Raw genomic sequence first — 27,867 nt, 5'->3', positions numbered from 1 at the left:
ACTGTTGTATTAAACTGCATTAGTTTTAGCCTGGTATACTTAATAAACTGGCAACTGAGTGTAAAACCATTTTCACAGGCTGAGTAGGGCTTCTCATGGCAAGTAAACGTATTTTAATATGTAAAATTGATGGAGTGCCCCTTGAAGTATAACCACTCCTTTAACCAACGTTGTTTCTATATTCAACTGAAGTGATGCCAGAGGTTCAGCTGATATAACTTGCCTCAGGTTCAACTGGAAAAAGATCACAGAGGTTAAAAAAAACCCCATCTGAATTGACAATATAGTCGTGTTGTAGTCGACGCTTCATCTCAATCAGTCAAACTGCTGTGTTGCAGCCTTGGTGTGGTTAGAGCCACCCAGCTCGCTCAGTCCCCCTCTGATGGCGTGCCTGCCTCGGGTCCCATATCTGAGCTGGGACATTGTTACAGGGAGCAGCTGCTTGCATCTGTTGAAACGTACAGTGTGTCGAGCAGATTGGATGTTCTGGAGCGTCTGTACATCTGTGTGAAAAACTCCATCAGAAACAAAAGCTACAGTACAAAAAGCTCTGCTTTAAAGTGACATTTGAGCAGCTTTGACAAACTCTGAAGTAAAAAGTACTTAACAAATACAAACTTTCCATAATAATACAACGGACTTATATTTATACGCTATGCTACAACAGCTAAGACAATCCAGATCAGAAATAACCACAACTTTTTGATTCCTGACTGAAAATTCAAAACTAAAAGTGCTGAATTTCCCTCTCTGACCTCCACTGCACCAAACACTCCACCTCCTCCCCCCTCTCAAAGCTCCTGACAGACAAAACAGATGGAGCGGTATTAATTTAAAGCCTAAACAATGACCACATGACAGGAAGAGCAGATTAAGTACTCTTCCTCACGCTGATTTGATCAGGAAAAAACAAAGTTCTGCTAGTGTGCAAGCTGAAAACGGATATTCAGTGAGGGGAAACTGGTTGTGGAATTAATAAATGAATGAGAATAAAGGCTAAATAAATTATGAAACCACAAAAATATGAACTGAATATATTTATATGTTACATTACAGAGTACACATTTCTGTTTATTCAGTGCTGACAAAAGGTGAACAAACGTATGTACAAACTATACTACTGTTAATGTTGATACAAGGGAGTCCAGAGCGTCATAATCCGCAATAATCAATATTTAGATATAATCAGGAGGTTTCAGGATTTGGTAGCAAGATTAATTCTTACCATGTAACCTTATATTTATGAGAGAATTAGCCAAATATATCAAATAAGTCAATGTGACCGACCAGCAATGTATAAAACAATTCATTTACAGACAAAGTGAAGATGCTCAGTAAGAATGAGCGTGCACTTTGCTGCCATGTCTGTCACCTCTTGGCCCAGCATCCGTGCGTATCATTAGTGCTCTTTTTGCCTCGTAAAAGGTTCAAGTCTGTTTCCATGACACCAGAGGCATCGTTCAACTTTCAGAGTCCATGATGAAGGTCTCAAAGTTCGGGTTGAGCTCTGACACCAGCGCATCCACAAAGTCCTCAATGGTGGGCCGTCTCTGCAGCATCCCTGTCAGACACAAAAACACAAAGCAGCAGGTTTTAGGGTGTGGTCGTTTTCTATTTTCCATCAGTCCTCACTGCAGTGGTTTTATAAAACAGAGCACTCTGAGGTAAAAAAAAAAAGGGCTAATAGGAAAGAAGAAGAAATCCTTTGAAGCAAGTGCTATTTTTAGCCCAAATTAAGCTAAAATCCAATTAGGTTCATGGACACAGGCTGCTGCTCCTGAGACTTTTGCTCCGATTCCACTTCTCCTGCAATGTCATCATGACTAGTACGATGTGTGTTAAGGATGGCTTCATTTCTATTGTATGGATGCTGTACATTCATCTGTATAGCCAGTGCAATGTTGCATTCTAATTACTGCATTTTAAAGTGAAAGTTTCCAAATTTTTAACAACAAAATCCCAATCATTAAAGAATCACCTCTGAACCGCACAGATTCTTCCGATATTATAAAGAAGTGTCACCAGGCACAGAAACTCTTTGTGGACAGGCCTCAGATGGAGATATGATCCAACAGGACAGACATGTGGTAAAACACAGCTATGAAGTTCTTCTATTTCTGCTTTAAACAAAACTAAAAAGGTAGACTGTACATTTTATAGTGCTTTTTAGGGGTGATACGGAGCTCACACACACTCTCGTTACCAGACTGTGACTAGTGCTGTAGCGCAAATGTGACTGTGCAGCCAGCGAGAACGCCCTGGGAATGTCTGTCTGTGTTTTGAGAGCCTGTCTGCCAGCTCATGCGTGGAGGACTCCCTTGCTCGCTTTACAATTCAGCTGCACGCCCGCTTTGAAGTCAGTTCATTTCCCCTTGTGTAGCTGCCAATGTAAATAGCACCCCCCCCACCCCTTTCCTGCATGGGTCACCTCCAACGCACACACACTCAAATGCACACTCACTCAAACACAAGCGTGTCTACACAGGCACGCATGAATGGAGAGGCAAAGAGTTTCACACAGCGATCCTGAATGCATGGACACACAGCGAGATACGGACACACACACACACACACACACACGCACACACACACACACACACACACACACACACACACACGCACACACACACACACACTGGGGAGTCTATGTTGCTGCCACCCTGAAACTAGCTCAGCAGGTAGAAACTGAGTGCAGGTTTGGCCCGGCCTGCAGTGAATCGCCTTGCATTAGAGCACCAGAGAAGGGATTATCATCTCCTCTTACCCACCAGTCACACCCTGCCCCTTGGCTACAAGATGATACCAACATACGGGGGTCCCAAACACACCACAACTGCAAGGCCCCTGGATCCCTGGGAACAAGGCAGCCACATGAAAGCGATGACTCCCAACCATGAATAATAGCTCTAATTAAAGAGCTGCAGGATGTTTTTGCTGTGACCACTGTCGACGTCTATGGCAGTTGATGGCCCCCTTTAAAGTAGAGACCAAAATGCTATGAACAGCTCAAGCTGCATTAATAGGTGTTAATACTGAGGATATTGAGGCCAGCTTATCAAGTTGCACTTAAATCCATCTTCAGAGAGCTGGCATCGTAAGGAAATATGATTTACAGAATTGTAATAGTGCTTAAGAATTGTAATTTAAGTCCTGAATTTCACTCCAAGATAGTGTCAGGGTGTCGGAGGTGCATAGGACATCTCAGTCTATTCATTCATATCCATTTAATGATAAAAAACAAAAACAAAACCAAGAGTCTACAGGCAAGAGTCTCTGGCTGTACTGAGCTAAATGCTAACGTCAACATGCTAACATGTTTTTTTGTAATAACTGCGACAAATGCTGGCATGCTAAATATTGCCGGCTATTTGTTTTGCAGCTTCGAAACCCACCAGCCTCAAGCTCCAGCTTAACAAAGTACACAACATGAGTATTTAAACGCAAAAACCACCATCACTTTTCCATACTTACTCATTTTAAAATGACTCCACCATGTTCACCAGCTACTTGCTAACAGTAAAGTTACGGAAGATAAAAAAACCCAAAACAACAAGATGAAAGGTGCTAAAGCGCTTCATAGAGCTGAGGGGAACTGCTGAGGCAGGTCATAGTTCTCTTTACGAGTTCTCTTACATTACACACAGTCGTTAACAATATTGATTAGTGCAGCTTTAATCTAAAAGGCTTTGTGAACAGGATCCCTGAAGCTCAAAGGGCAGCGTCACAACTACACCAGTGTAAGTGTAAGAAACAAGCGCACAAGTACACACACGCTCTGACATGACACTTGTTTACTTGGTTGATTTTCAGTGTGAGCAGACTGAGCTGTGGGCTCCGTACACATCTGCAACATCACCAGCACTTTCTCTAATAGATGTAATTTCCTGACTGTGTATCTACAGGGGGGGATCTGATGTCTGGAGCCTCGCCTGCCACAGGTTAGTGTGTTAAACAAGCAAAGTTAACATGACAAGAGTGATGAGAGAGGCAGAGAGGAGGAGGAGGAGGAGGGGAGAGAGAGAGAAGTTAGAGAGGGAAAAGGAGGTGTGATCATGAAAGAGGCTAGTCAGGTAAACAATAGCGCCCTCGTCGGCTTCTCATCACCAACAGCTCGGGGTGTCAGCACCTGGGTCTCACGCGGCGGCCAACAGTAGATGAAGAAAGAGGTACAACAATACGCAGTGAGGAGTGAGTCTTTTTCTCAACCCAGATCCCTGAGAGAGTTTGAGAGGAATGCACAGATAACCTCAAAGTCATAACAACACTGTGGAGGAGTATCTGATCTGAGAAGCTGCTTTTATAGACACACACAAGGAGGTGGAGCGGAGTCAGACAAAACAGGCCGGCAGGGTGCAATCAGCACACTGTAAAAAGTTTCACACTGAAGCTGAAGAGAATGGATGCACTGCCTTTGAATTAACTGCACCACGCCGGTAAATGATGGAGCTGTGCAGTCCACAGAGGGTAAGCTACCCCACAAACTGACAGTTGATTCTTTTGGACACATTTTTCATTTGCATTTAAAGGGTTGGCTCACCCCCCATTCTTACAGTATTCATCCACGGAAATAGCTTTAGTTTTATTTGTTTTGATATTTTTGCCTCCACCCGAATTTTATTGGTGGTGCTCACAGCTTTGAAATATTACGTCAAATCAATAGACAGCAAATGTGTTTTCACCCACACGCTGGATAATCCACAGACTGCACTGGAACTACTTTGGTGAAAAGTAGTTCCAGCCACATCAAGCCACTTCACAACGACAGTACCTCCGCAGCGCAGATACAGTACGAGTCTCTCTGCATGCTTGACAGCATCACAGTACTGTACACTCACTCTTGGCGAAAACCAGAGCCAAATTAAACATAGGCTGTGCTTTGTGTCCATTGTTAGGAGAGCCTCAGGACAGAGGCTTTGCCATGTGAGTCATCTCGTATTTAAGAGTTTCCATTTCCATTCATAATGGCACCGACACAGCCACTGAGGAACAAGGCTTCTACCCATTACAGTCATCTCAGGGCCTGGAGCGTTAGCCAACTTGGCCAACAGAGTTTGGGTAAAACAGCAGGTGTTAAAAGACACATAACGAACAAAGTATTTAAAATAACATTGGATCTTTCTTCACGACTGCATCTTCAGACGAATTGTTAATTAAAAATGCACTTTTTAAGCCAAACCCTGCTTTGCAGTTACACACACTTTGGCCACTGAACGGCCCTACTGGAGCTATTGGCGGCTGAGTACCTTGCTCAAGGGTACTTCAAGAGTACTTGTTGGGGAAGGAAAGTGCACTATTCATTCTCTATCCCTACCAAATTTTTTCAAGCTGGTGTGGGAACGTTCAAATCGCAGACCCTCTTCTTTAGCTCAACTTCCACGGCCACCACTTGTCTGTAATAGTTATTCTCTCAATAGAGATCAGAGGGATTGTTTCCATTGAGAAATGGAAACTCGTTTTCTATTGACAGCATACTTAAACGTAGCTCTTGGCTTTTCTGCTAATGCCACCTGCTCTAATCACAAAATTATGAAACCGAGTGAATAGTAAAATCTGTTACCGTGTCCACCCTCTGGTCGCTAAAAGGCAGCTGCAAAATAAAATCTTTTAAGTAAACACAGCTTTATCTCTCATAGCAGAACATGCACAGAATACTTTATTTACTTAAGAGGGTGGTGGGCGATGGGTATCAGTCAAATGAAGACCTACGTGGCTGGCTAACAGCTCTGAGCCTCGGTAATGACCGCTCTGGGGACAAGAATTCAGTAGAAATGTTTCAAAATTGCTGCCTAGCCTGCAGCTACTGCGGGTTGAATTTATCAAACATCTGAGTAACCGCCTAGAAAGAGTTTTTCTGTCATAGATAAAGAAATGGGGAGTAAACTGTTTGATGACCTACATTCTTCTAAGAACAGATAAATAAAATAGTATTCCATTTTTGGGGGGAAATTTTGAAATATAGATTTAATTTTAATCAATAGTCAAATATGTTTTTTTCAGAGTAAAGAACAACCTTTTTACCTGCATTCTGCTATTAAAGCACTAATCAGCACGGTTGGAAAGTGTCTTTAACTAAGCAGCAGGCTTAGCTGAAACTGGCTGTTTTATAAGCGCTATTGATCCCAGTCCCATGGGCTTGGCTGTGTTCTGTTCTTTCATGATTTAATTGGTTGCTTTTATAGGCAAATTACACCCACTTGCAACTTAGAGGGAGCAGCAGCATGCCACACTTCTACATTTAAAATGTGAACGAACTGCAGCGTGCGGTAACTTGAGCCTCACTGCCTCTGCAGCGTCATATTCCCTGTATGTGTATAAAACAATATTCATACATTCATATAGCTACTGCACAGAGCTCCAAGTCACTTAAGAGTTTATGATCACATATTTTCAAAACATGCTTCTGGCTGCTTCAGTAGCCGTTCGGCAGCTGCTCACAACCATTTGAAACATGTCAAGGTGCGAAAAGCAGTTACCTCTGTCAAACCTGGAGGCAAAACCTCGGCTCACTGCCTCTGTAATTACACCTTTGAAGTTCAGGAAGCTTTTCCTACAAACAACACTTAAGACAGGCCCAGAAAGCAAGCAAGACATGGGTGATGACAAACATTGCACTGGGAGGCTCTTTGTGGAGTAAGTGCCTTCACAAAAGAAGAAAAACCTGCAATGTTATTAAGGATAAACCCTACAAAACTCAGTAAACCAACCTGTTAATGTAAAAATGCCCCACCTAAACCTGCATAAAATCAAACTTATGCAATTGAATGTGTCCACAGTCTAAGATCCTCTCGCGCCACCATGACCTTCACATTTGTGGTTTTAAGTGAAATATTTTGACAAAGTTTGTATGGATTGGATCATGTCCCCCTCCTGACTTTTCATCTATTCACCGTCATCACATCAAAATTTGAATCTGTCAAACACTTTGGTTTATGATCAAATACCTGTAAAACTAGCTGTGCTTTGTTTTCAGTGCTGATTAGAAAATGTTAGCATGCTAACATGATAAACTAAGTGAACACGGTACACAGTATAGCTGCTCAATATCAGCATGTTAGCATTGTAATTGTGAGCATGTTGGCATTTAGCTCAAAGTACCAAATTACAGTCTCACAGAGCCGTTAGCGAAGCTGTAGACTCTTAGTCTTGTTGATGCATTTCCTCGTGGAAGCGCATTTATTTAAAATTCATGCATTTGGTTAGATTTCCATCACACGACAGCTAAAACAAATTGCCAACTATGTCTGCAGCGATGACAAATATTTCCTTGAATGTTTCAGGACTTTTATTACCTTCCTTCACAACGCTGTAGTCATCAAAAGGCAAACTACTACCAGTAAATCAAAGATAAGATACTGAAGGATACATTTCATCACAAATCATGTCTGTTTTTAAGTAAGGGCTACGCATTATGTATTTCGCAGCTTATCAAGTTCAATCCAACCCTCTCCTCCTGTTCAGACAGAACTATACATCAATGTCACAGAAGTGCTGTGGGATTGTAGACCACCGTGCTCTTGGGGTTTATTAGCGGCTATGCAAGCAGTCATAAGAACTATTCAGTCAAGCTGCCTCTGGACAAAGAACTGACAGGGCCCCGGGACTCTGCTACCGAGTCCAAGTAGATCCATTTTCTGCGCTCGGCAGTCGGGGCTATGGGAACAGTCTGGGCCATGAAAGCCCTCTCTGTAGCCGGAGCCGAGGTTCAGTCAGTCGATCACCTTTCACTCTCTCCTTCCATTTCTCTTCCCTCTAACTCTTTCACTTTTTCTCTGACTCGCTCACTCAGTCCTGATGCTGCTGCCCTGGATTTATAATGCCCGGGTTTACATTTCAACACCGTCTTTCCTGGGAAACATCCAGTGGCGGGCAGGGAGCCACGCAGATAAAGACTGGCCTCTGATTGGCCTTGCTGGGCCTGCTCCGGTTCCCCGTGTGCCCTTGTGCCCCCTCTACCACCTCACTGAAGGGGGATGGCAGGGAAATGTTACACACCTCCATTTACAAGGGTCTTTGTTTGAAAGGATTATGTGTAATGGGTTGGATCTGGATTCTGTGTCCTTCCTCTAGTCTTCTGGTCTCTTCTGGCCTAAATACTGCTTTAGATATGAAAGGGTCCTTCTTATTCACTTCAAAATCCTTTTCCATTCACCCAATAGGAATTCAAGACGGTTGCTATGAACCTCTCAACCCCACAGCGAATAGTGGTGAAAAGCTAAATGTTTCAGCACATGCACTGATGTAGTTTTATAACTCTGACTATGGCTTTCATGATGTTGAGGTAAATTATGGGGACACTGTATGTAGCCATCAAAATGGCGATGCGGCTGGATGAGTCTCCTTTCAAAATGTGAGGACGTTTTATCTCAGCTTGAGCATTTCTCCAGGCGTGGAACAGATTTTATTATGATGATAAAAAAAGACAGAAATGGGTTTGAGATGAGACTGGAATGAACATCTAGCCTTTTCAGAGCGCTTTTAATTTGATCTGCATCGTCTGTTATAAAATTAAATTATTTTGGCAAGGTATTAATCCCAAAGCAGACGTTTTTTCTTGTACAATGACTTATGGCTGGGAAAGACAGCCAGAGGGATCAATATGACCCTGATAACTATCCTGCACACAGGGCCTCGGCCTATAATTAGAGTAGCATTCACTTCAAAGGGAGCCATAAAAGCACATATTATCAGTTCAACAAGAGTTAATTGGTCAGTAGATATAATAAGGATCTGATGTGTTGGTGGTTGTAATTTCAGAGGCTGGGCGCAGCCCTTGGTTGGAGCTGTCAGAAGGACAATCCAATGGAGGTGGGAGGAGGTGACCCTGAGGGAGAGATTTACAGTATGCTACCAAATGTCACCTGATATTACTACTCCCTCTCTCCGACTCTCCTCTCACCTTCTCTTCTGTTGTCCTGTCCAGACATGCCACTGTGACTGCCAAGGAGGGGAGTAGAGGAGGAAGTGAAGGGAGGGGGGCACTGAACTACAGCTTCTGCCAAAATGACCTAATCTTATCAACTATAGTTTGATGGTTACAAACAAACACACCAGAACGTAGCCAAATAAGAGTCTTACAGCCATGCTAGCAGCTCTGTGAGGATGCTTTGAGCTAAATGCTAACATCAGCATGCTAACATCCTCACAAAAGCAATGCTTGTTCAATGCATGTTCACCATCGTTGTTCTCACTTTAGCGAGTTAATATTTGCTAATTAGAACTAAAAACACAAAGTAGTTGAGTTTGATGGGAAAGTCATCACTGCTGCAGGTATTTAGTCATAAAACAAAGTGCTGGACAAATAAAAGAAAGTTGACCTGATGATGGCGCTACATGAAAAGTCAGAGAATTACCAGTTACTATAATTCATCCTGAGGGAGACATGAATGTCTGTAACAAATTTCATATAGTTGCTCAGATATTTCACAAAGAACACAAACGTCAACTCATGGTGGCGAGAAGTCCACAGACCAAAATGGTCGTCTCTAGTGCCACTAGCATGGCTGAAAAATGTAGCTGATCTGAAGTAGTTAAACGCACAGTGGAAAGTACCAGTCTGTGTTTTCAGCTGTGCAGAGTCGGCAGTTTTTAGGGTTTGAACCCATAATCATCCATGTCTGTCTTTCCCTCCTTCTGGATTTTGTCTGTGCCCAAAAATGTCATTTAGCTAAGTTTTTTTTTTTTTTTTTTAAAGCAGATCAAATAACTGACCTCAGAAAAGGGTTGGACTACCATGAATAGTGTATGGTTGCCAGAGGGAGCTGACTAGACAATTTATACTACAGCAGCCTACCACAGCAGGACTGGCTGTGTCTCTGGGTTGACAAGGTTCTTGTACTGAGCTCTGCTGCCAAATACTGAGCTCTACTGTAAAATACTGAGCTATGCTGTAAAATACTGAGCTCTGCTGCTGCCAAATACTGAGCTCTACTGTAAAATACTGAGCTCTGCTGCCAAGTACTGAGCTCTGCTGCTGCCAAATACTGAGCTCTACTGTAAGATACTGAGCTCTGCTGCCAAATACTGAGCTCTACTGTAAAATATTGAGCTCTGCTGCTGCCAAATACTGAGCTCTGCTGCCAAATACTGAGCTTTACTGCCAAATACTGAGCTCTACTGCCAAATACTGAGTTCTGCTGTAAATTACTGATCTCTGCTGTAAATTACTGAGCTCTACTGTAAAATATTGAGCTCTGCTGCCAAATACTAAGCTCTTCTTCTAGCAAATAAACAAAGATAAGAAACCTTGGGAGGTGTGTTAAACTGGTAAATATGTGCCATTGTGGGAGCTGCAGCACAGAGCGGGCCAAACCACAACAGCAGCAGCTGTGAACGCCTGAAAAAACTACAACCTGACCGGACTCACAGCTGCTTCTGATGACAAGTTAGTACTAAATTCCCCCTCAAGTGATCTTCAATACAACCTTTGCCAGTGAGGTTAATAGACTGTAATCAAGTAACCTTGTCAATCATAAATACCTAGTGGCCTCAAATTATTGCTGTTGATGGATGATCCTTCTGTGGCTTTACCAACCCAGCAATAATTTAGTTTCCATGTTTTCATTTATTTATCTATTTATTATTCTTCCCATTTATTCTCCCTCTGTAATCTTCTAGATCATATTACTTTAACAATTTGATCACAGAAAAACCCTCTCAAGTGTATAAAAGTGGTAAGTACTAGTACACAAAAACAGTGATTCAGCTACCTTCATTATCTAAACTTTTTATGTGTGAACACTTTCCAACCAAAACAAATTCTAACTAGTAATCAGTATGTTTTTTTCAAGGATGTTTTTCTGCCTCTTATGACAGAAGACACCTGAAAAAAAGCAGTTGACCCTCCAGGCTGTCCAGCATGTCAAAACAAATACCAAAAGCATCACGTTACAGTAATTATACACAACCTATTTTACTGGTGCTACAGAGCGCTAATGGACTGACACTTTAATTCCTAAACTGAAGAAAACCTGGAGATGAACTCTGGGGAATCCTAAAACTATTAAACTACTGTACAAAACAGCAAAATCTGCCAAGGGCTAGTGTCCTGTACGAGGTGGGACGAGTGCTGCCTGAAGGCTGTGGGGTCAAAAGGTCAGCTGAGAGCCCAAAAATAGTGGAGGGAGAACTGAGGCCTAAATGTGCACTTCCTAAGTGATGTAATCCCAACATTTTGAGATGAACTGGTAATAAAATAAAGTGCTTCTCTGACTTTTATGGGTAAATGTGAAAAGATTCTTTCAACATTTGTGTTAAGTTACCTTCCACCATCCGCATGGGCTCCTTGGCTCCTCCATGAGCCAGCATCTCCCGACGGTAACGCTCACCCATGTCCCTAACAAAGAGAAAGAGAGTAAAGGCAAGACAAACTCAGAAGAGAAAGAGATAAGGTTACAGACACCTGTATTCTCCCGTCAGCTCCTCCACCACTGCCACTCTGAGCCCAGGGCCAAGTCTCCTAAGCTGCCTGTTCACAACAGACAGGTGACAGGAAACAGAGACCTGACAACTGCAGGTGGTACTAAAACAATCTCAGAGGGAAAAGGAAGACAGGAAGACAGAGAGACGGCCAAGGCAAAGAAAAGAGAGGCAGAGGGAAAACGCTGCAGGGCTCGACTCGATGGAGATACGGTTTTTCAAAAAAAAAGCCTTTGTGCTTTGTCTACGGGCTTCGTCCAGGGGCTTCGTCCAGGGGCTTGTGATAAGGCAGGGGTCTGGTAATGTGGATGCTAGTGAGCGTCTGTGAATTAGAGCTGACACCTGCCAAGTCGGCGTGAGTTTCATATTAATGTCATGTTCAATGTCAGGCAGCGGAGACTTAAACAGTATCCAGGGAAGGCAGCCTGTCAGGAGGCATCTGTCTCAGCGCTCTAAACGCAAAACAGGTTTATGCTGTGCCTTTACATCGTTTGTGTAATACTCTCACCATGAACACATGGTTACAAGTGACTGAAAAGAGAGTCGAGACTGTGGGTTGGTCGAACACATATTCCTCTGTGGAGCTGAAGGGGTGATTAAAATGTCTTTGAAGTTACAGATTAGGTTCCTCGCTTGCATTGTGTTGTAAACTGCAAACTAGGATCAGTTTTGGGGCTATTTGTAGGACATTTCTATCATTACTTGGGGGTGGAACTGTCCCACCTCACTGGCCCTTTACTGCTGAGTGTCACTGAAGATGCATTTGTAGCTGTGGAGTGCACATTAAAGGGGAGGGTATTATGAAGGAGGTAAACTGTGGGGCAATTCTATTTTAACTTCACTATTCTGTATCTAAATCTGGTGCAAAAAGTTTAAATATTTGACAAAGTAGCAACATGGATGTCAAATATACTTGCCGTTTTCGCCATTCTTCAAAAAGACACACAGGTAACACGAGTATAGAGTATTCTTCTATTACTACTGTGTAAAAGGAAAGCCACTTGTGACATGTTTTACATAGAAACTCCAAAGTGCCCCTTCCTCTTTGGATTAGACGACTGTGCAAGTGATTTATCAGAGGCTGCGACAGATCCACAACTCCTTTTACTTTGGCACTGAGCCTTTCCATCAGAAAGAAGATTTTTTAATGCATCCAAATAAATAGTTGATATTTTATTGCTAAGAAAAGAAAAAAAAGAAAAAAAGTTGAGGATGAAAGCTTTTTCATTAAAGGGAAGCTGATGGTTTAATTTGTAAACTTAAGCAGCTTTCTCACCTGTTTAAAGGATCCTGAACGAAGCACTGTTTCCACACCATTGAGGCCACGGCGCGGGACATGAGGTAGGAGTAATACTTGGCCCCATAGCCAATCAGGTGGCTGAATCTCAGCTGCCATGCCTATAGAGGTAATGAAGAAACAACATTATCACCTTCACCTGAGTGAAAGGACCAGACAAACTCACTGAGGGGAGAAGCGATAACAGAATTCCAAATAGAGAAATGACATAAAGGGAACATGCAATTATCCCTTGACACTTTGTATTAGTTTTGACAAAATGAAAAATTATATTGTGTGTGTTGAGGGAGGACATCACAGCCTTAAAAGGCTTCAATGTTTCTGCTTGTAAAACCTGCTGAGAGAAGCTGCTCCGTGACCTACTCCGTGCTAACTATTCCAGTAAAAAGGCACAAAGTCAGGTTGAAGATGTTAACTTAAACTAAAACTTCAAGTAGGCATAAACATCTCCATACACTGAAAGTGAAAAACCAATCTAAGTGTCTGATACTGCAACAAACAAATACTTTACGCTGCTTCTATTGTCTGTATTGATGTCATTATACTGGTGGAATAAATACACCTTTCCTCCCACAAACCTCTGTAACAAAACATTCAATCACAACCTGTCAGCTCCTTCTTTAAAAAGGACAAAACATGGAAATTCCTAAATGGTAGAAAGCCACCCTCTGCTCTCTTCTGTTCTCCCTGTAGTTGCCTGAGGGGGCCCCTCTCCATATCTATAAAGACGAGCTCTTTTATGATCTCTGCAAACGGGGACTCTGGGGGGAATTCAGCTGGCAAACACTCAAACATTCAGCCATTTAGAAAAGACGGCAGCTGCCACAGTTAGCAAAACCATAACAGACTGCAGACGCCTTCCTCCACAACCACATAAAAAAAAAACAACTTTAAACATGTTAATGATTTATACTCCGACTGCAAGTAAAACGCACCAATGCCAGAGAAAACCCTGATACATTTTATTGTCCTTGGTAATTAAAGTGACCTTAATTTGTGCAGCTCAAAACTTAATCCGGTATTTAAAGTGATTTTTTTCGCTGTAAACAAAACATTGTTGTTAGGCAAACTTATTAGAAAACTGTTGCTTATTTTCCAAATCCAGTACCATCCACCTGATGACTGCTGGTCCAAAATTCATGCTGTATTTGTTTGTAACCTTTATTAAATCTCCTGAGGGAAACATCTGGATCTTTTGCTGCTAAATGCTCCGCTAGGCTCGTCACTATAAGTGACTCCATTCAAATTACAGTCAATTGATCTATTGTTTATATAAAAATATTGACTATAGCAGCTTTAATCTGGTAAATCAAACTGAGATTGAGATCTAATTTTAAAAGGAAGACCTTTGTACATACTTTACAAGGCACTGTATACTGTAAGAGATCATATTAAAGTGTTTATGAAGCTGTTTAAGTCCTTGTAATGAAAGACGAGCTAAATTAAAATACTGAACTAATCTAAAAACTGCAATCCACAAAGGATATCCGCCAAAAAAACCTTTAATGACTGTATATTACATACACTTTCATGATAAATAAATACTGGATGACACACTGTTATAAACCTTGAAACAGCTGTCTGATAGCTTAAAATGGGGGCTGCTAATGTTCACCGTGGCGGGAGAGATCTCTGTGGTCTGATCTGGTCTGGGTGATCCAGTAGCGTTAAAAAATGCTTAAACTCCAAAGTGTCGACTTGACGGGGCTGCAGTGACTTTAATAAGGGTCAATAGCACTCCTGAGAGGGATTCTGGCTCCCAAAACCGCGGGCAAAGCTAAAGCTGAGTCTGCTTTGTCAGCTGAACGCAGCAGTGATAGAGCGCCTTGAGTCACGTAGGTCAGAAGTCTGTTTTAGCTGTTTGGAGTTAGTTCATATATATAAAAGATCAGAACACAATGTGACACTGACAATGTTCGCAAATTCTTCTGGTGAGTAAGAAAAACAAGCAAAAAACAAAATGCATATAGCGGCTTTGTGCTTTGTGTTATCTAATTCAAGATTTAATCCTGAAGGAAATCCAACCTTTCATTTGAAGACTCAACTGTACTTCTTATGTGGTTTATGGCCGCTGATGTTCTGGAAACAAATAAGCAGCCGTTGAAGAGCTGTTTGGTATGCGGTCTGAGTCTTTGACAAGATGCTTTAAACTCTCGTCACAACGTGCCACGAAAATCAGACTTCCAAGTTCTCCTCTCTCTTTGTTTCCAATCCCTTTACCTCACATCAAATGATTAATGTCGACTTTTGTGAGAGAGCGCAAGAGGGTGACATGTCAGCGAGATATCCTTTTGATCCTTACATACAAAGGAGACAAAGTCAGCGCAGGGTATTTCACTCTGTTCCTCTTGTAAGTGAGATAAAAGACATTTGTTGTTCTTTCTAAACTCAACTCGTGGTGTTTTGCTTGTGGTGCTAAGGTGCGACTCCACATTTTTTTACAGGAGTATGTGGATTATATGTGCTTGAGCGTGCATTAAAAACATCATTAAAAAGAGGAGGAACCACTTGGGCCCTAAAGTATTCAAACCAAGAATCGCAGATTAAAGAAATGTCAACACAGAGAGCAGAGTGTCTTGCTTTCTGCCATTTATTTCCAAATATTATCTTCGACTCAAGGGTGAGCATGAGGTCTGTGTAACTCACAGCTGATCCTCTCTTTCAACGCACAGCGGGAAACGATAGCCCTGCTCTATAAACTATACACATGTCAGTATCACCCTAATGTTTATAATCTGTGGCTCCCCGTAACCTATTAGCCACTCAAATGTTCACTTCACTGTGGAAACTTTTCCTGAGCCGTGTTTCCATGGGGACGGGTGAAGAGAGAGAGGGCGGATAAAAAAAAGAAAAAGAGTTTAAGTAGAGTCTGTCATTGAAGGGATCTAAACAAATCTGTTTTCACTTGCTCTGATCCAATGATGGTCCAATTCAGGAAACTTAAGCACTGCAATCATCCTCAGTTTCTGCAGAGTTCAAATGAGGAAAGCGATCCTGCTGTGGTTAGCCGTGCGCAAGGAGGCGAAGTGTCTGTTAGAGCTTTCACTGTGGTTTGAAAAGTTGAAGAGGAACGACTGTGACAGTGGGAAACTAAATAACATGAACCACAATTTCTGGAGAGGGAGCTACAAAGCAGGACACAAGCGGCAGAGTGGGAGGAAACCTGTGAGGAGAAACGCTGGCCGGGACACTGACGTTTGGGAGAATATACAGCAGTTCTGTAATCTCTATTCCTGATGGCACCCCACATAATTATAGCCCAGTAAAGTAAATGCTCTATGAAGGCCATTCCTGGCAAAATTATGACTGTGTTTTTGATTCCCTTCTCCCTCCTGGCCTCATCCGCTCACCCACAGCTGCAAAAGTGGGGGAAATAGAGAGCTTTTTTCATTAAAGGATCGGGAAGAAGAGTTTCAAATATTTCCCCCAGGGAGGGCTCATTCAAAGTATACCTCTGCTTTGTTATTTTAGCAGGGCTTCAAAAAAAAGGCTTTAATCCCTTAAACGCTGCTGTGCCGGGGTAAAAGATATAAAACCAGAGAGAAAGAGAGGGAGAAAGGGAAAAGAGAGTAAGAGAGTAGAAAGCTAAAGGACTCCTCAGTCAAGTTTGTGTTGTTTCTGTGCTGTGAGAGGAGAGTCTTTAAGGAATCATGCACAGAACTTTCCCCAAACTTCAAAGAATGCAGCTGATCTAAAAGATATAGTATTAAAGAGATGAGCTACTCGAAAGAAAATGAGTCAAAGCTTGTGTGTTGAATAGCACAAAGACAGGTGGGGATGTACCGTATTGGACATATAAGGCAAGCCGTAGAATTTCTGCTGCATCTCCTTCAGGATGTCTGTGGTGGAGTGGTTCTGAGGTTTGCCGTGGTAGATCTGGTCCAAGACAGCATAGAAAATCTGCCCAGGAGAAAATATAAAAAACACAGTTCCTACTGAATCAGCCCTGCACATAAAGACTTCATATTAATAAAATGAATGCAGTCTGGTCATATCAGTGTGCTGCAGCGGTAGAATTCTCCATAGAAACAGTGGCAAACAAATATGTTTCTAAAAGGTCTATATTTACCCTAAATAAACACATTTAAACAAAGGCTTATATTACTCTTCAAGATGTTTTAATGGGAGTCTCTACTGACTTTAGTTTTAGTTTAGGTCTGTGTAATCCCTGCTCGTTAAACCTGCTAAAAGACAAGATAAGCACAGAACCAGCAGCCTTTGACAAGGAAAAAAAGGTAATATGGTTTAATAATTTAACCTGCAATGTCTGACATCTGTCTGGTTTCATGAACACCAAGTTGAAAAAAAGAAGATTGTGTAGCCCCTTTAACCACCAGATGCTGTTAAATGTTTATGATAAGTCACATTTCTAAACCTTCATCCTTTTGTTCTTGAAGGACTCTTTGTCACACAAGACTAAATTTTCTGCCGTTGTGTGTAAAAGTAAAAGATACTTTTAGATATAATTGAGGTTGGTCATTGTACCTGCAGCTGGATGTCTGCAGCTCCGCACACCTTCTTCGACTCACACAGGCGAGCCACCAGACTCTCAGGCAGAGGCTGAATAGACAATGACAGAATAAACATTTCAATTTCTTCAGTATTCTTCTGGTTTATATCTGCTGTCTGGTGACACAGCTACAATGAAAAATGAAGGTGCTAATATTACTATAATTATGATGTATTGGAAAATATCTCTCTATCACCCCAAATAAGTAATGTTTTTTAGTTCATAGTCTTCACATTGGTCCTTATTTTGAGGGTTCAGGTGTACCTGTCCAGTTTCATAGTGGCGTGCAAACTGGCTGATGACTCTATAGTCGGTGGCAAAGTACTCCATGAGGATGGAGGGGACTTCAGCAAAGTCCGTCGCACATCTGGTTCCTAGAGGAGAGATGTCAGAGCTTAGATTTAAGAACAAAAAACTTTAAACAAAGGAAGGTGTGACTTAGTTCATTCTTCCTGTGTGGGTTAATGCACAGCCACCGCAGACATATCGCTCACTCTGTACCTCACGCTAACGGTGCTTCTCACGAGGACAGTGCAACGATAAAATCTCAAGTGATTTGTGGTGCAATGAGAAAACCAGCTCTTTATACGCCCTAAAAAGAAAACAATAACCAGACCAGAATTGGCCATTGACCTGACACACAGCAATGCATGTGCTCATTCCTTTAGGCTGCAAATACTGCACGTCCTTTTGACCAGCCACAGGTGTTTAATTGTAAGATAAAGTACAACATCTGATATAAAAAGATATTAAGAGTGAGACCACATTAAGTTACTGGTAATGCAACTGTCGTGAGCTTTAGTATGTCTATAAACAGGTGAGAACATGATGTACACTGAAGACACAGCCTCAAGTTGAGTTAGTGGATACTGCTATTGGTGTAAAATAAATACTTTTGCGATCTTGAATTACTGGGAAAGATATCCATCAACTTTATCTGACAGGTGAAACAGTATCGAATGACAGCTCTGGTAGCCAAGGCTAATCTAAAGTTCTCCTCAGGGCTTACACTTAATCGGATATACCCTCTATTTTCAATTTGCCACACTGTAATGAATAACCTATAGCTCTGTATCTAACAACATAATTCTAGCTTGTGACATTTGGGAACTGCATTTAAGATAGAGAGCTCATAAACTGTCAAACATCGATCAACGCAAACACCACATTTGTGGATTGTTATTTACTTTGCTAAATCCTCTGCCAGGTAAACAGTTTGAACTCACCCTGAATGATGCACGTGTACAATCCTGTCTCCATTATGCCTTGCTTTTTGGTTATTTGTCATTTCTAAGTAGATGTAAGTTTTTAAGTTGCACATGGTTACAGTATCCAATCTGCTCAATGTGTGTGTGTGTGTGTGCTCACACCTTACCTGTCACATGCTGGTAGCGAGTGCGTCCCAGCATGGAGTGCATGGCGTGTCCCATCTCATGGAAGAGGTTCTCCATCATGCCCGGAGTGAGCAGGGTGGGGGCGCTCTTGGTCGGGTGGGGCAGACTCAGCATCAGCACCACAATTGGAAGCTGGTACTGACCTGTTTCCTGGCACCAGCGGCCACCACGGATGGTGAAGTGACAGTCCTGGGGGGGGGAGGAGGAGGAGGAGGAGGTGAGACCAGAACTGTGCCTTTCCTTTTCTGGCATCCAACTCCACTCCATTTGAATTATTTAACTAACATTATTATTTATTGATGTATTCAGTTATATTTTTGTTTGTTTGATAACATTTTACTACACTTTTCGTGAGTTTCAAGGTTCCATATTGCAGTACGTCAGTAACATGGGTGACAAGTGGTGCAGATAGAAAATAGAAAAGCATCATCTTACTATATAATATGGAGAAACTAACATGAACCTGTAACAACTATGTACACGAGTGAGTGTGTGTGCACACCTGATGAGGTTTATCGGGCCGGTGGAAAAAGTCACAGTAGATATATCCCAATAATCCCTCCGTCTCATGTACCACAGCCTGGGAACACACACACGCAGACATAAACACACATACAGAATTTAAAAACTGTGATCTTGGTAGAAAACTGTCATACATCAAATCATATCACATATTAGACACAATCCCAGATGTTTGCACCATCAGTGAGACTTACCAGTTTGCGGACGTCCTCGCTCCAGACCTCTCCAGCACTGGGGTCTTCGGACATGAGGGACACACCGTACAGCTGAGAGAAGAGGGTGTTCAAACCCTCCATGCAGGCGCCCAGAGACAAATAAGGACTGTACAGACTGGGCTCTATGTTGTACCTGCCATGAGCAAAACAGAAACCACAACAAAGGAATGAAGAGAGCCGCCATTTTGAATGACTGCTGCAGGTAATGAAGCTTTGTCCCTCAGAGGAAGTCCAATCTCCACCCCAACCCACAAGGCCCTTCTTAATGCAGACCTAATGCACACACTACTAATTTTGAGCCATGGCAATGACCACCTTATTTAAACTGAGCACATTATTTCTGTAAATGTTGTGTTGCAGGCTAGTGAGCAGTCAGGCTAAAAATCCCCTGCTGCCAGAGCTCAGGGCGAGGGGGGGGGGGGGGGACCCTTAAAATTCATGCTGCTATTAGGCACTTTAGTTAAAGACCACCAAACCAAAACTTGCTTGAACACCACATCTAGTGTATTATGAGTGATGAATAACAGACTGCTGCTGAGCACAGCTAATAGCTCTGTTTACCACACACACACACACACACACAATCTGTACCTCATTTCAATATGGTTTGAACACTTTCCAGTTTAAGTGGTTACTGATGGAAAAGCAGAGATAAAGAGAAAATGATTGAGTGAGTGATTGAGAGAAAAAGTATGACATAGTGACGGGTGTGTTTGGGAGAGAGAGACTAACAGCTTTTGGGTCTATACGTGTGTGTGTGTGTGTGTGTGTAGCAGAAAACAGAAGCAGCTCTGGGGAAATCAGACTGCACCCTAAATTTCTTTCTAGGGATCTCCTGCCAACGAGCAGAGCCCAAAACCACAAACGGGAGCAGAATAGAAATTTGTGACCGCATGAGAGAGGAGGACAAGCTAACAGATCCACTCCTCCCCAGACGCCCTGGGAACCAACACATGGTAACACACAAACACACACACACGCACACACACACACACACACACACACACACACACACACACACACACACACACAACCACAACCACAACCACACACACACACACACACAATATTTGGTGGCTGCTTAAATCCAAAGGGCACATGAGGGATCTATAATGTCTGCAATAAAGATTTACTTAAAACTTCTGCGGAACGTTTGGCCCGTCATGTTATTAGTCTCTGGTGAGAGCTGGGAAGGAAAAGTGCAGTTCATTAAGAACAGATATGGGACTAATAACAGCTACACTTGGAATATGGCAGCTTAAATTCTAAAAGTTGCTGTTGAGTTTGAAATGAGAAAGGCGTTTCAGTGTCGGGGTGCTGTGGTGGCCTCGGGGTGCATACCATGAACCGCAACCCGGTTTGTGCTCGGTCGGAGACCTCTGTCTGTCTTTGTCTGTGGCATGCTGCTCCCCATCTCTCTCTTCCATCACTATTATCTCTCTACTGGATCTATCTGATAAAGGCATAAAATGTCCCCCAAGAAACATCTCTGAACTATTACAACATAAAAGCAGCTGTTGGTAAGGGCGGCAATTTACAAGGTTTTATTGAATAATCTGTTAATTATTTTTTCAAATCATTGTTTAGTCTGTCAGAAAATTGTGAAAAACACCTATCACAGTTTTCCAGATGTCCAGAGAACAGTTAAATACCCAAAGATCTTCCATTTGGGAAGTTAGAAAACAGAGAAAAGCAGAAACTACTCTCCTGGAAGCTGGAAACAGCAAATGTTTGGCATTTCCTGATTTAAATGGTTAATCGCTAAGCAAAATCATTGTTGATAAATATTCTGTTGTTAATTGACTATTTCAGCACCATTGTCACTGTAGATGTGAATATTCATGTTGAGCGGATAAACAACAGTTTTATTTGTGTTGCTGAAGAACAACATGCACTTTCAGCAAACCTCACCTGGCTTAATACAATTTTAAAACACGTGTAGTTTATCGTCACATTATTAATATGTGAAAATAATGAAAAATACAGATACATTACATAAATATGAATAGTTTCAAGGCAAAAAAACTACATGCTACTGTTATTTATCTACACTGAACAAGCAAAACAATCATATGGAGCATGTTGTCATCAAGTCAACTCCATCACAACAACACGACACATCACAGCCAGAGAAATGTGTAGTCCTCATGCGTAGCTACAACAATTTTACCACAATAATGTAGCCACGTGTCAAATGCACTGGCACTCAGAGGCAACACTGAACGGAGGACTGGGCCTAAAGCACACTGGGACTCAGGGATAAACAATATAAAATAAAAACAACAGGCTGAAGCAGGAGAGGTTGATTGTACCTCATTGTATTGTCCTGAATTAGAAAGGAGTTAGAGAAAACACATGGACAACTCCCATGCTTCTCCCTTAACACCTTTTGTAACATTCGACACCTGAGGACGAGCTGGGACCCAACAACAACGTACACCTTGGTGGAATATGGCATTACAAACTAAAACCATCCTCACAAAGACGCTGATCAAGATGACTTTATCAAATGACAGTGGGCTGAAAAATACGTTTCATAAGACACCAACTACTCACCTTTCAGCACGCAAGACACCACTGAGGAACGGATGATCCCACGGCATGAGATCCTGTAAAATAATACAGGGAGTATTTTATTTACAGCAAATCACATCAAATCAGACTAAACTGAATTATACTCATCTATATTAAGACCAACATCAAGTTAAACCTTTAAGCAATTAATACTGAAATGTGTAATATTTGTAAATATCAGGACACACTGTAAAGTTGTGCAGTTGAGGAAAATACCCTTGTATGTAAAGAACATGTAGAAAAAAATTAAAAGTCACTCACAGAATTACGAGGGTTGAGTTTTTTCTTCATGCCCCTCATCATCTTAAAGTCTTTGGCTGTTCTGTGAGATAAAAAGAAAAACATGTTATGAACTAATTGACTGGAGGCATTCATTCCAGTCTCTTACCCACCTATCTCTGCTCAGGGTCAAGGGGGGGCAAGAGCCTATCCCAGCATGCATTTGGCTGAAAGCAGGGAAACACCCTGGACAGGCTGCCAGGCTCACATTCATACCTGTGGGAAATTCAGAGCCTTGAGTCCACCTTACTTGCATATTTTGGGACTGTTTGAGGAATCCGGAGCACACAGGATATGTAGAATATATAAAACAGAAAGAAGCAGCAAACAACACAAAAAGCCTGTGGCCTTCTGAGTGTGAATCAACAGTGGAGGAAACAGAGGAAATAAATCTGTGTCATTCATGTCAGGAAATGTGGAATCTTAGGCATCATGTTGTGTTAAATTTCCCACCAACTATGATTTAATGGAGTCTTTGACAACATGGCAGTCTTATTATTTTTACATTACATTTACATACATCTGCACACTTTTTAAAACTTTGACAAAAATGTAGACTGTAGACTGTTACCTGTCTGACAGCTTGTCTGTTAACAACTGAAGAAAGCTCATCACCGTCTCTGTAAAGGGCAATAAAAGTGACGTTGCACAGTGTTAAACTATCCGAGACCAGTTGCCAAAGGCACAGAAAGATCAGCTTCGAAAAATCATTTCTGCAGCTTGCACTAAACCTCTACGATGAGAATTAACTGGTGTCTGCACAGTTACAGCACCGACTAAGGATAACTATGTTGATACAGAAGCAAAGAGATGCATTAACCTGGTGTTTTGGCCATCGTCCCCTTTAGGGCTCGGTGTCCATAGGAGTCATAGCCCACCAGTTTGGCCAGTTTGTATCTGCATTTCAGCAGCTCTTCCAGACACTCCATCAGGTCTGCATTCGGATAGAGGTAAATCCTGTAGGCAATTTCTCGCAACTACAAAGTGGAAGAGAGGACAGAGCAAAATTCATGGAATACAACATAACATTTAAAAAGCAACATATGAACAAAAGGTGTAGAACAAATAAAATACAATCTGCTGATCAATAGTTAAAGGGATCTTTGGGTGATCAGATGTAGATAATAATTATTACTTTACCTTTACCTGCATTGTCAGGTTATTTAATGTTTTGATACAATAACCTAAAGTGTCCTTTTTTATGTGACCATAGACTGTACTCTGACTTTATGCATTGCTGTATCACTCGGCTTTCTACTTTAATTCTACAAATAATTCCACTAATAAATCACACGTGCATCACTATCATGACATTACGGTTATAGAAAATCAGTTAACATAAAGAAACTCTGTTTTTGTAACTGTGTAACATAAAGATAGAGTATATGAAGACCGATTTAATAGCTACCAGAACTGATTACTGCTTAGTAAACACCGACAGGAGGCTGGAGCCAATATTTCATTAACAAAAATGTGTTTTGAAAGAGAATCTGAATACTAATCACTAATCAGGACAGAATAAGCTTCTATAATTTCCAACCTGCCATTGCATCCCACTATATGATCCGTTATGTGGCAAAGGCGCCACCTGCTGAGCAAAAGGGAGAAATGTTCCAGTGAGCCCGATTAAATAAAGTTCATACCAAGTCATCGGGGGAATCTGCATGTAATCCACCAATTTGGATGAAGCTCCCTTCATTTGCAAAGTGCAGGTGTAGATGCTCAGGAATCGCAGACCTCGCAATTCTGTTGGGCAGGTGAGAGCCGACCAGGAACTCGTTGTTTAGATCCAACAGCTTCACGTGAAGGGAAACGGCTTCTTTCCTCTGCAGAGAAAAGAGTGGCAAGTTCAGCAAATACGCTACACTGTGCAGGGGAGAGGTATATTAAAACGCGTGATGTTGTCTTCATGTGTTCATCTGTTCACATTCATGTTTCACAGGCTACTGTGAAGCTGGAGCAACCACACATCATGAGCGTCTCACCAGTTTGTCATCCAGATGAATTCCGCTGATTTCAAAGTCAAACATGAACAACTCTGCCACTCGTCTAGAAAGGCAGAAATACATCAATGACTTGCCATCATTGGACATGATATTATCATTAGATATTGATATAATTATGGAAGGAGATAAACAATAAATCCCGTATACACAAATATGATGATGGTAAAATTACCTCGTATCAGGGTCCAGCTGAGCCACAATATCCGGGTTGTCCAGCAATTGTTTTAGGCTCTTGCACAGCTCAACATTAGTGTTCAGCCTGAAACATACAACCAGCAATTTAAACCTTTATAATGCAACTTGTTTTCCTTTAGATCATAAGCTACATGTGCTGTGTGTGTGTATTTGTACGATGCAGCTTTTTGTAAAAGGTGAGGTCAATATATATTTCCTCTTACTTCTCCACAACTGTGCCAATCTCTATGCAGGTCTTCTCGGCAGCCTCGCGAAACACTGGATCCGGATGTGCTACTTTTACAAAGTCTGCCTGTTATATGAGGAGAAATTACAGTTTACTTACAACCCGACAGATGACGCATACAATGAACAATACATGAGTCGGAGGAAGAAGCACACTTTCAGAAGTGTTAAAAGATATGCTCAGAAATGCATAGAAATTGTAATCTGTCGTCACAGGTGTCCAATTATATCACCCTTGTAGCCCACTTGGATAACTTTTTTCAACCTTATCTAACATACACTGAAATCAAACTGAATTTCAGAGAGCATCTTTATGTATAACATCTCTGTCTCATATGGTACCCTGACCATAGCTAGGGTAGTTAAGAGCTGGTAAAGTTGTAGGTAACCAGCAAAAAAAAATCATTAGATTCTCTGCATAATACTGCTGTTCACACTAAACTCGGTCCATTGTTAATGACATCCTCTCCACTCTGAATTTGAGCTAATGTCTTCGCTATAGAAGCCCTCTGGTAAACAAGAAGATATATAAGGGATCCTTTGTATAATGCGTAATAAATATAATGAACACTAAATTATGCCCAAGCTGGAAGATTTCATTAAGTTTTGCACATATATCACTAATGTTTTGTGACAGGTGTTGTGTTTGGTATCATGTATTGTGATATTGTCATCAATGGTAGGACACATACATTTCATGCCCTGGTAGGACAATAAAGTTATGTTGTATTCTATTTCTAGTAGCTTGGGGTGTATGATACCCATGAAATGAGGATATTAATTATAATTTGGGCGTTGAACTCACCAGATCAGCCACTTTACACAAACCATCTGAGAGCTGGTCAAAAGACTCGACTGTCTCAACCCCGGGAGAACAAGAGCAAGCGTTTTCCACCAGACGCTCTGTGTTCTTGAGAGCGGCCTTTGTGGCTACCTGAAATCCTGCAGGACAGCTGAGCTCTGGTACTCCAAACAAACCCTGCGACCAGAGGTCAATCACACACACACACACACACATACACAGAGACTGGGAATGTCATGACGTTTTACCACAGACTGCTGCAATCTCTATTTACATCATTTAATTGAGGCTGTATGTATTCATGTAGTTAGCAGTGTTGCAACTTAACAGACACATTGAAGACAAATACCAACCGCGTTTTTCTCGAACAGGTTCAGCCTCCTCTGAGTTTTGGCATTGAAAGCAGCTCCAACTGGAGACCATGTTGTGACATTTCTCCGAACATGCGTCCACAAGCCTCTGTGCTTTACAACGTAAAGCAACCTTTTACATGCTGACATTTTGTACTAAATCTGCTGTGACAGTTATGTCCTGTTGATGTCTACTAAGGTTTGTAGTTAGTACTGACAGAGGACATGCTAAAGTTTAGCTTCAATGTTAGCCTGTTTGCAGAAGCCGGACTGGTAAATAACTAATGTAAATAACGTTAATATATTATAAAGCTTTACCTTCGGGGAAACTAAAGGCTGACAGTTTTTTTGTCACGGACACAGTACCTGTCAATTCAATAGACACAACTGCTCACATGTTAGCATTACAGTCAATGTAAATGACTGTGACGTTAGAAGGTGGTATTTTCGTGAGAAAATAAGAACATATAAAAGCGTATTAAAGAAAGTAATTTTCATAGCAACTAAAATGTTCTGACAATGTGTATATTACTCAGAATAGTGCTGCATTTTAATAAAGTTGCTAAAAAATAACAATAATTGAAAACTGAATAAACCAAATATGTCGAAAGTGCGATAAGTTACCGGAAACCGTTACATGATGTCGTCACACTGACGCGACGGAAGATACTTTTTTTTTAAACCCTTCATAATAAAAGCAGGTTGACGTCGTAAACCAAAATATATTGAAGAGTACATTAAATCTCATCTTTACTTGAATATTTGCATGCTGTATGAAAAAGATATTTAACTATACAACATATTCATCAGAGAAAATAATAGCGATATCACTAATAAAGACAAAGAAAGCAAAATGATGATCAGTTTTAGTTGTTATTTCATCTGGAAACTGACAAATGATTTATAAAGTAATCGATTGTTTTGTACGGGGCACCCTAAGGGTCACGGGGAGAATATTTTTGCTGAATACCTTTGCGTTCTCTGGCAATGTTTTTCGTAATTTGCGTTTCCCCTGATGACAGACATAACTAGTGTGTTAGTACTGCCAGTTAATGGAAACACTCTGCAGATACAGAAAGGAGATTGTGACTGTGAAACTTAACATTCTGCATTATATATAATTAAATTAATACATTTAAATGTATATAAATTCCCACATGACCATATCGTAGAGACCTTCTGCAACATAACAAAATGATTTGCCAAATTACAGAATTTTAAACAGACAGATCATACTCGTGGTGTAAATGTAGAAGATTAAGTCAAACGCAGAATACACCTTGAAATTATGTCTTTATTAATAGGAGGAATAACTCATTCATTGCACTCCACAACCACATTGCGTTAATAGTTTTCCTGTGAAATCTGTTATTAAAGGTGTAGTACGAAAAACATTAAGCAAAATGTCATAAAGCGACTGTATTTAGAAACCTCCCCATAAACAAAACTAAACCATGTGACTGGCAAAATGTTTGAAGTCAACTCTGAAAAAAGAATTTAATACTGAAAGTAGGTAACACAGGACAACAATAAAAGGTCTTCCCAATATGAGAAATCACAGTATTTTGCAATAAGTACTTTTGGTTACTTGTACTTGGCAAAAAAGGTACCAATTTGTGACATATGGCAAGACAATGCAGTTAAATGTAAAAAAGAAAGAAAGAAAAGAATTGAAAATAAAAAAAAGCTCAAATTTAAATAGACGTTTTGCTACTGACTGATCGCCAAACCTCTCAGACATCGTCATCTTCAATCTCATATTTACATCTATTCACTAGAATACAACACAAAACTAATTTTAAAAAATGAAATGGTATGGGGAAAAGAATTCATATCCGTTCATTTGGCTCATATCAACTCAAAATACAGTCAAGCATTAAGTGTGTGGATTTACAAAGGAGTGCTGTAGTCAAAAGTCTGAACATGGATTGGTTTTGTCCCAGTGAGTGTGCTTGGACATCTGCCGACCTGGAATTGTTTCTTGTCCTTACCTTAGCTCAAAAAACAACTGCATGTCTGAGACTACAGTAAACTTAGTTGACCCCTGAGTTTCTAATGCAAAACTAGTGTATGAAATACCTCA

The 27,867-nt window shown here is 41.2% G+C and overlaps 1 protein-coding gene across 1 annotated transcript; it reads right to left on the bottom strand.

Annotated features, from left to right (window-relative positions):
- Nucleotides 1–1,034: 1,034 nt before the first annotated feature.
- On the bottom strand, nucleotides 1,035–26,033 carry LOC139285295 (mitochondrial intermediate peptidase-like). The gene is made up of 19 exons (XM_070905835.1): nucleotides 25,788–26,033; nucleotides 25,438–25,611; nucleotides 24,611–24,699; nucleotides 24,385–24,471; nucleotides 24,192–24,255; nucleotides 23,850–24,032; nucleotides 23,027–23,183; nucleotides 22,778–22,826; nucleotides 22,189–22,249; nucleotides 21,910–21,962; nucleotides 19,333–19,486; nucleotides 19,119–19,196; nucleotides 18,598–18,805; nucleotides 17,487–17,596; nucleotides 17,198–17,272; nucleotides 16,496–16,612; nucleotides 12,692–12,813; nucleotides 11,259–11,332; nucleotides 1,035–1,561 (listed from the first exon to the last, which is right to left on the bottom strand). The coding sequence occupies exons 1-19, from the start codon at nucleotides 25,932–25,934 to the stop codon at nucleotides 1,461–1,463; spliced, it is 2,103 nt and encodes a 700-aa protein (XP_070761936.1). The 5' UTR covers nucleotides 25,935–26,033; the 3' UTR covers nucleotides 1,035–1,460.
- Between the last annotated feature and the right edge of the window lie 1,834 nt (nucleotides 26,034–27,867).

The sequence above is a fragment of the Enoplosus armatus genome, chromosome 5 (assembly GCF_043641665.1).
Source record: "Enoplosus armatus isolate fEnoArm2 chromosome 5, fEnoArm2.hap1, whole genome shotgun sequence".
Classification (NCBI taxonomy): Eukaryota; Metazoa; Chordata; class Actinopteri; order Centrarchiformes; family Enoplosidae; genus Enoplosus; species Enoplosus armatus.
This window is presented reverse-complemented; position numbering and strand designations above follow the sequence as displayed.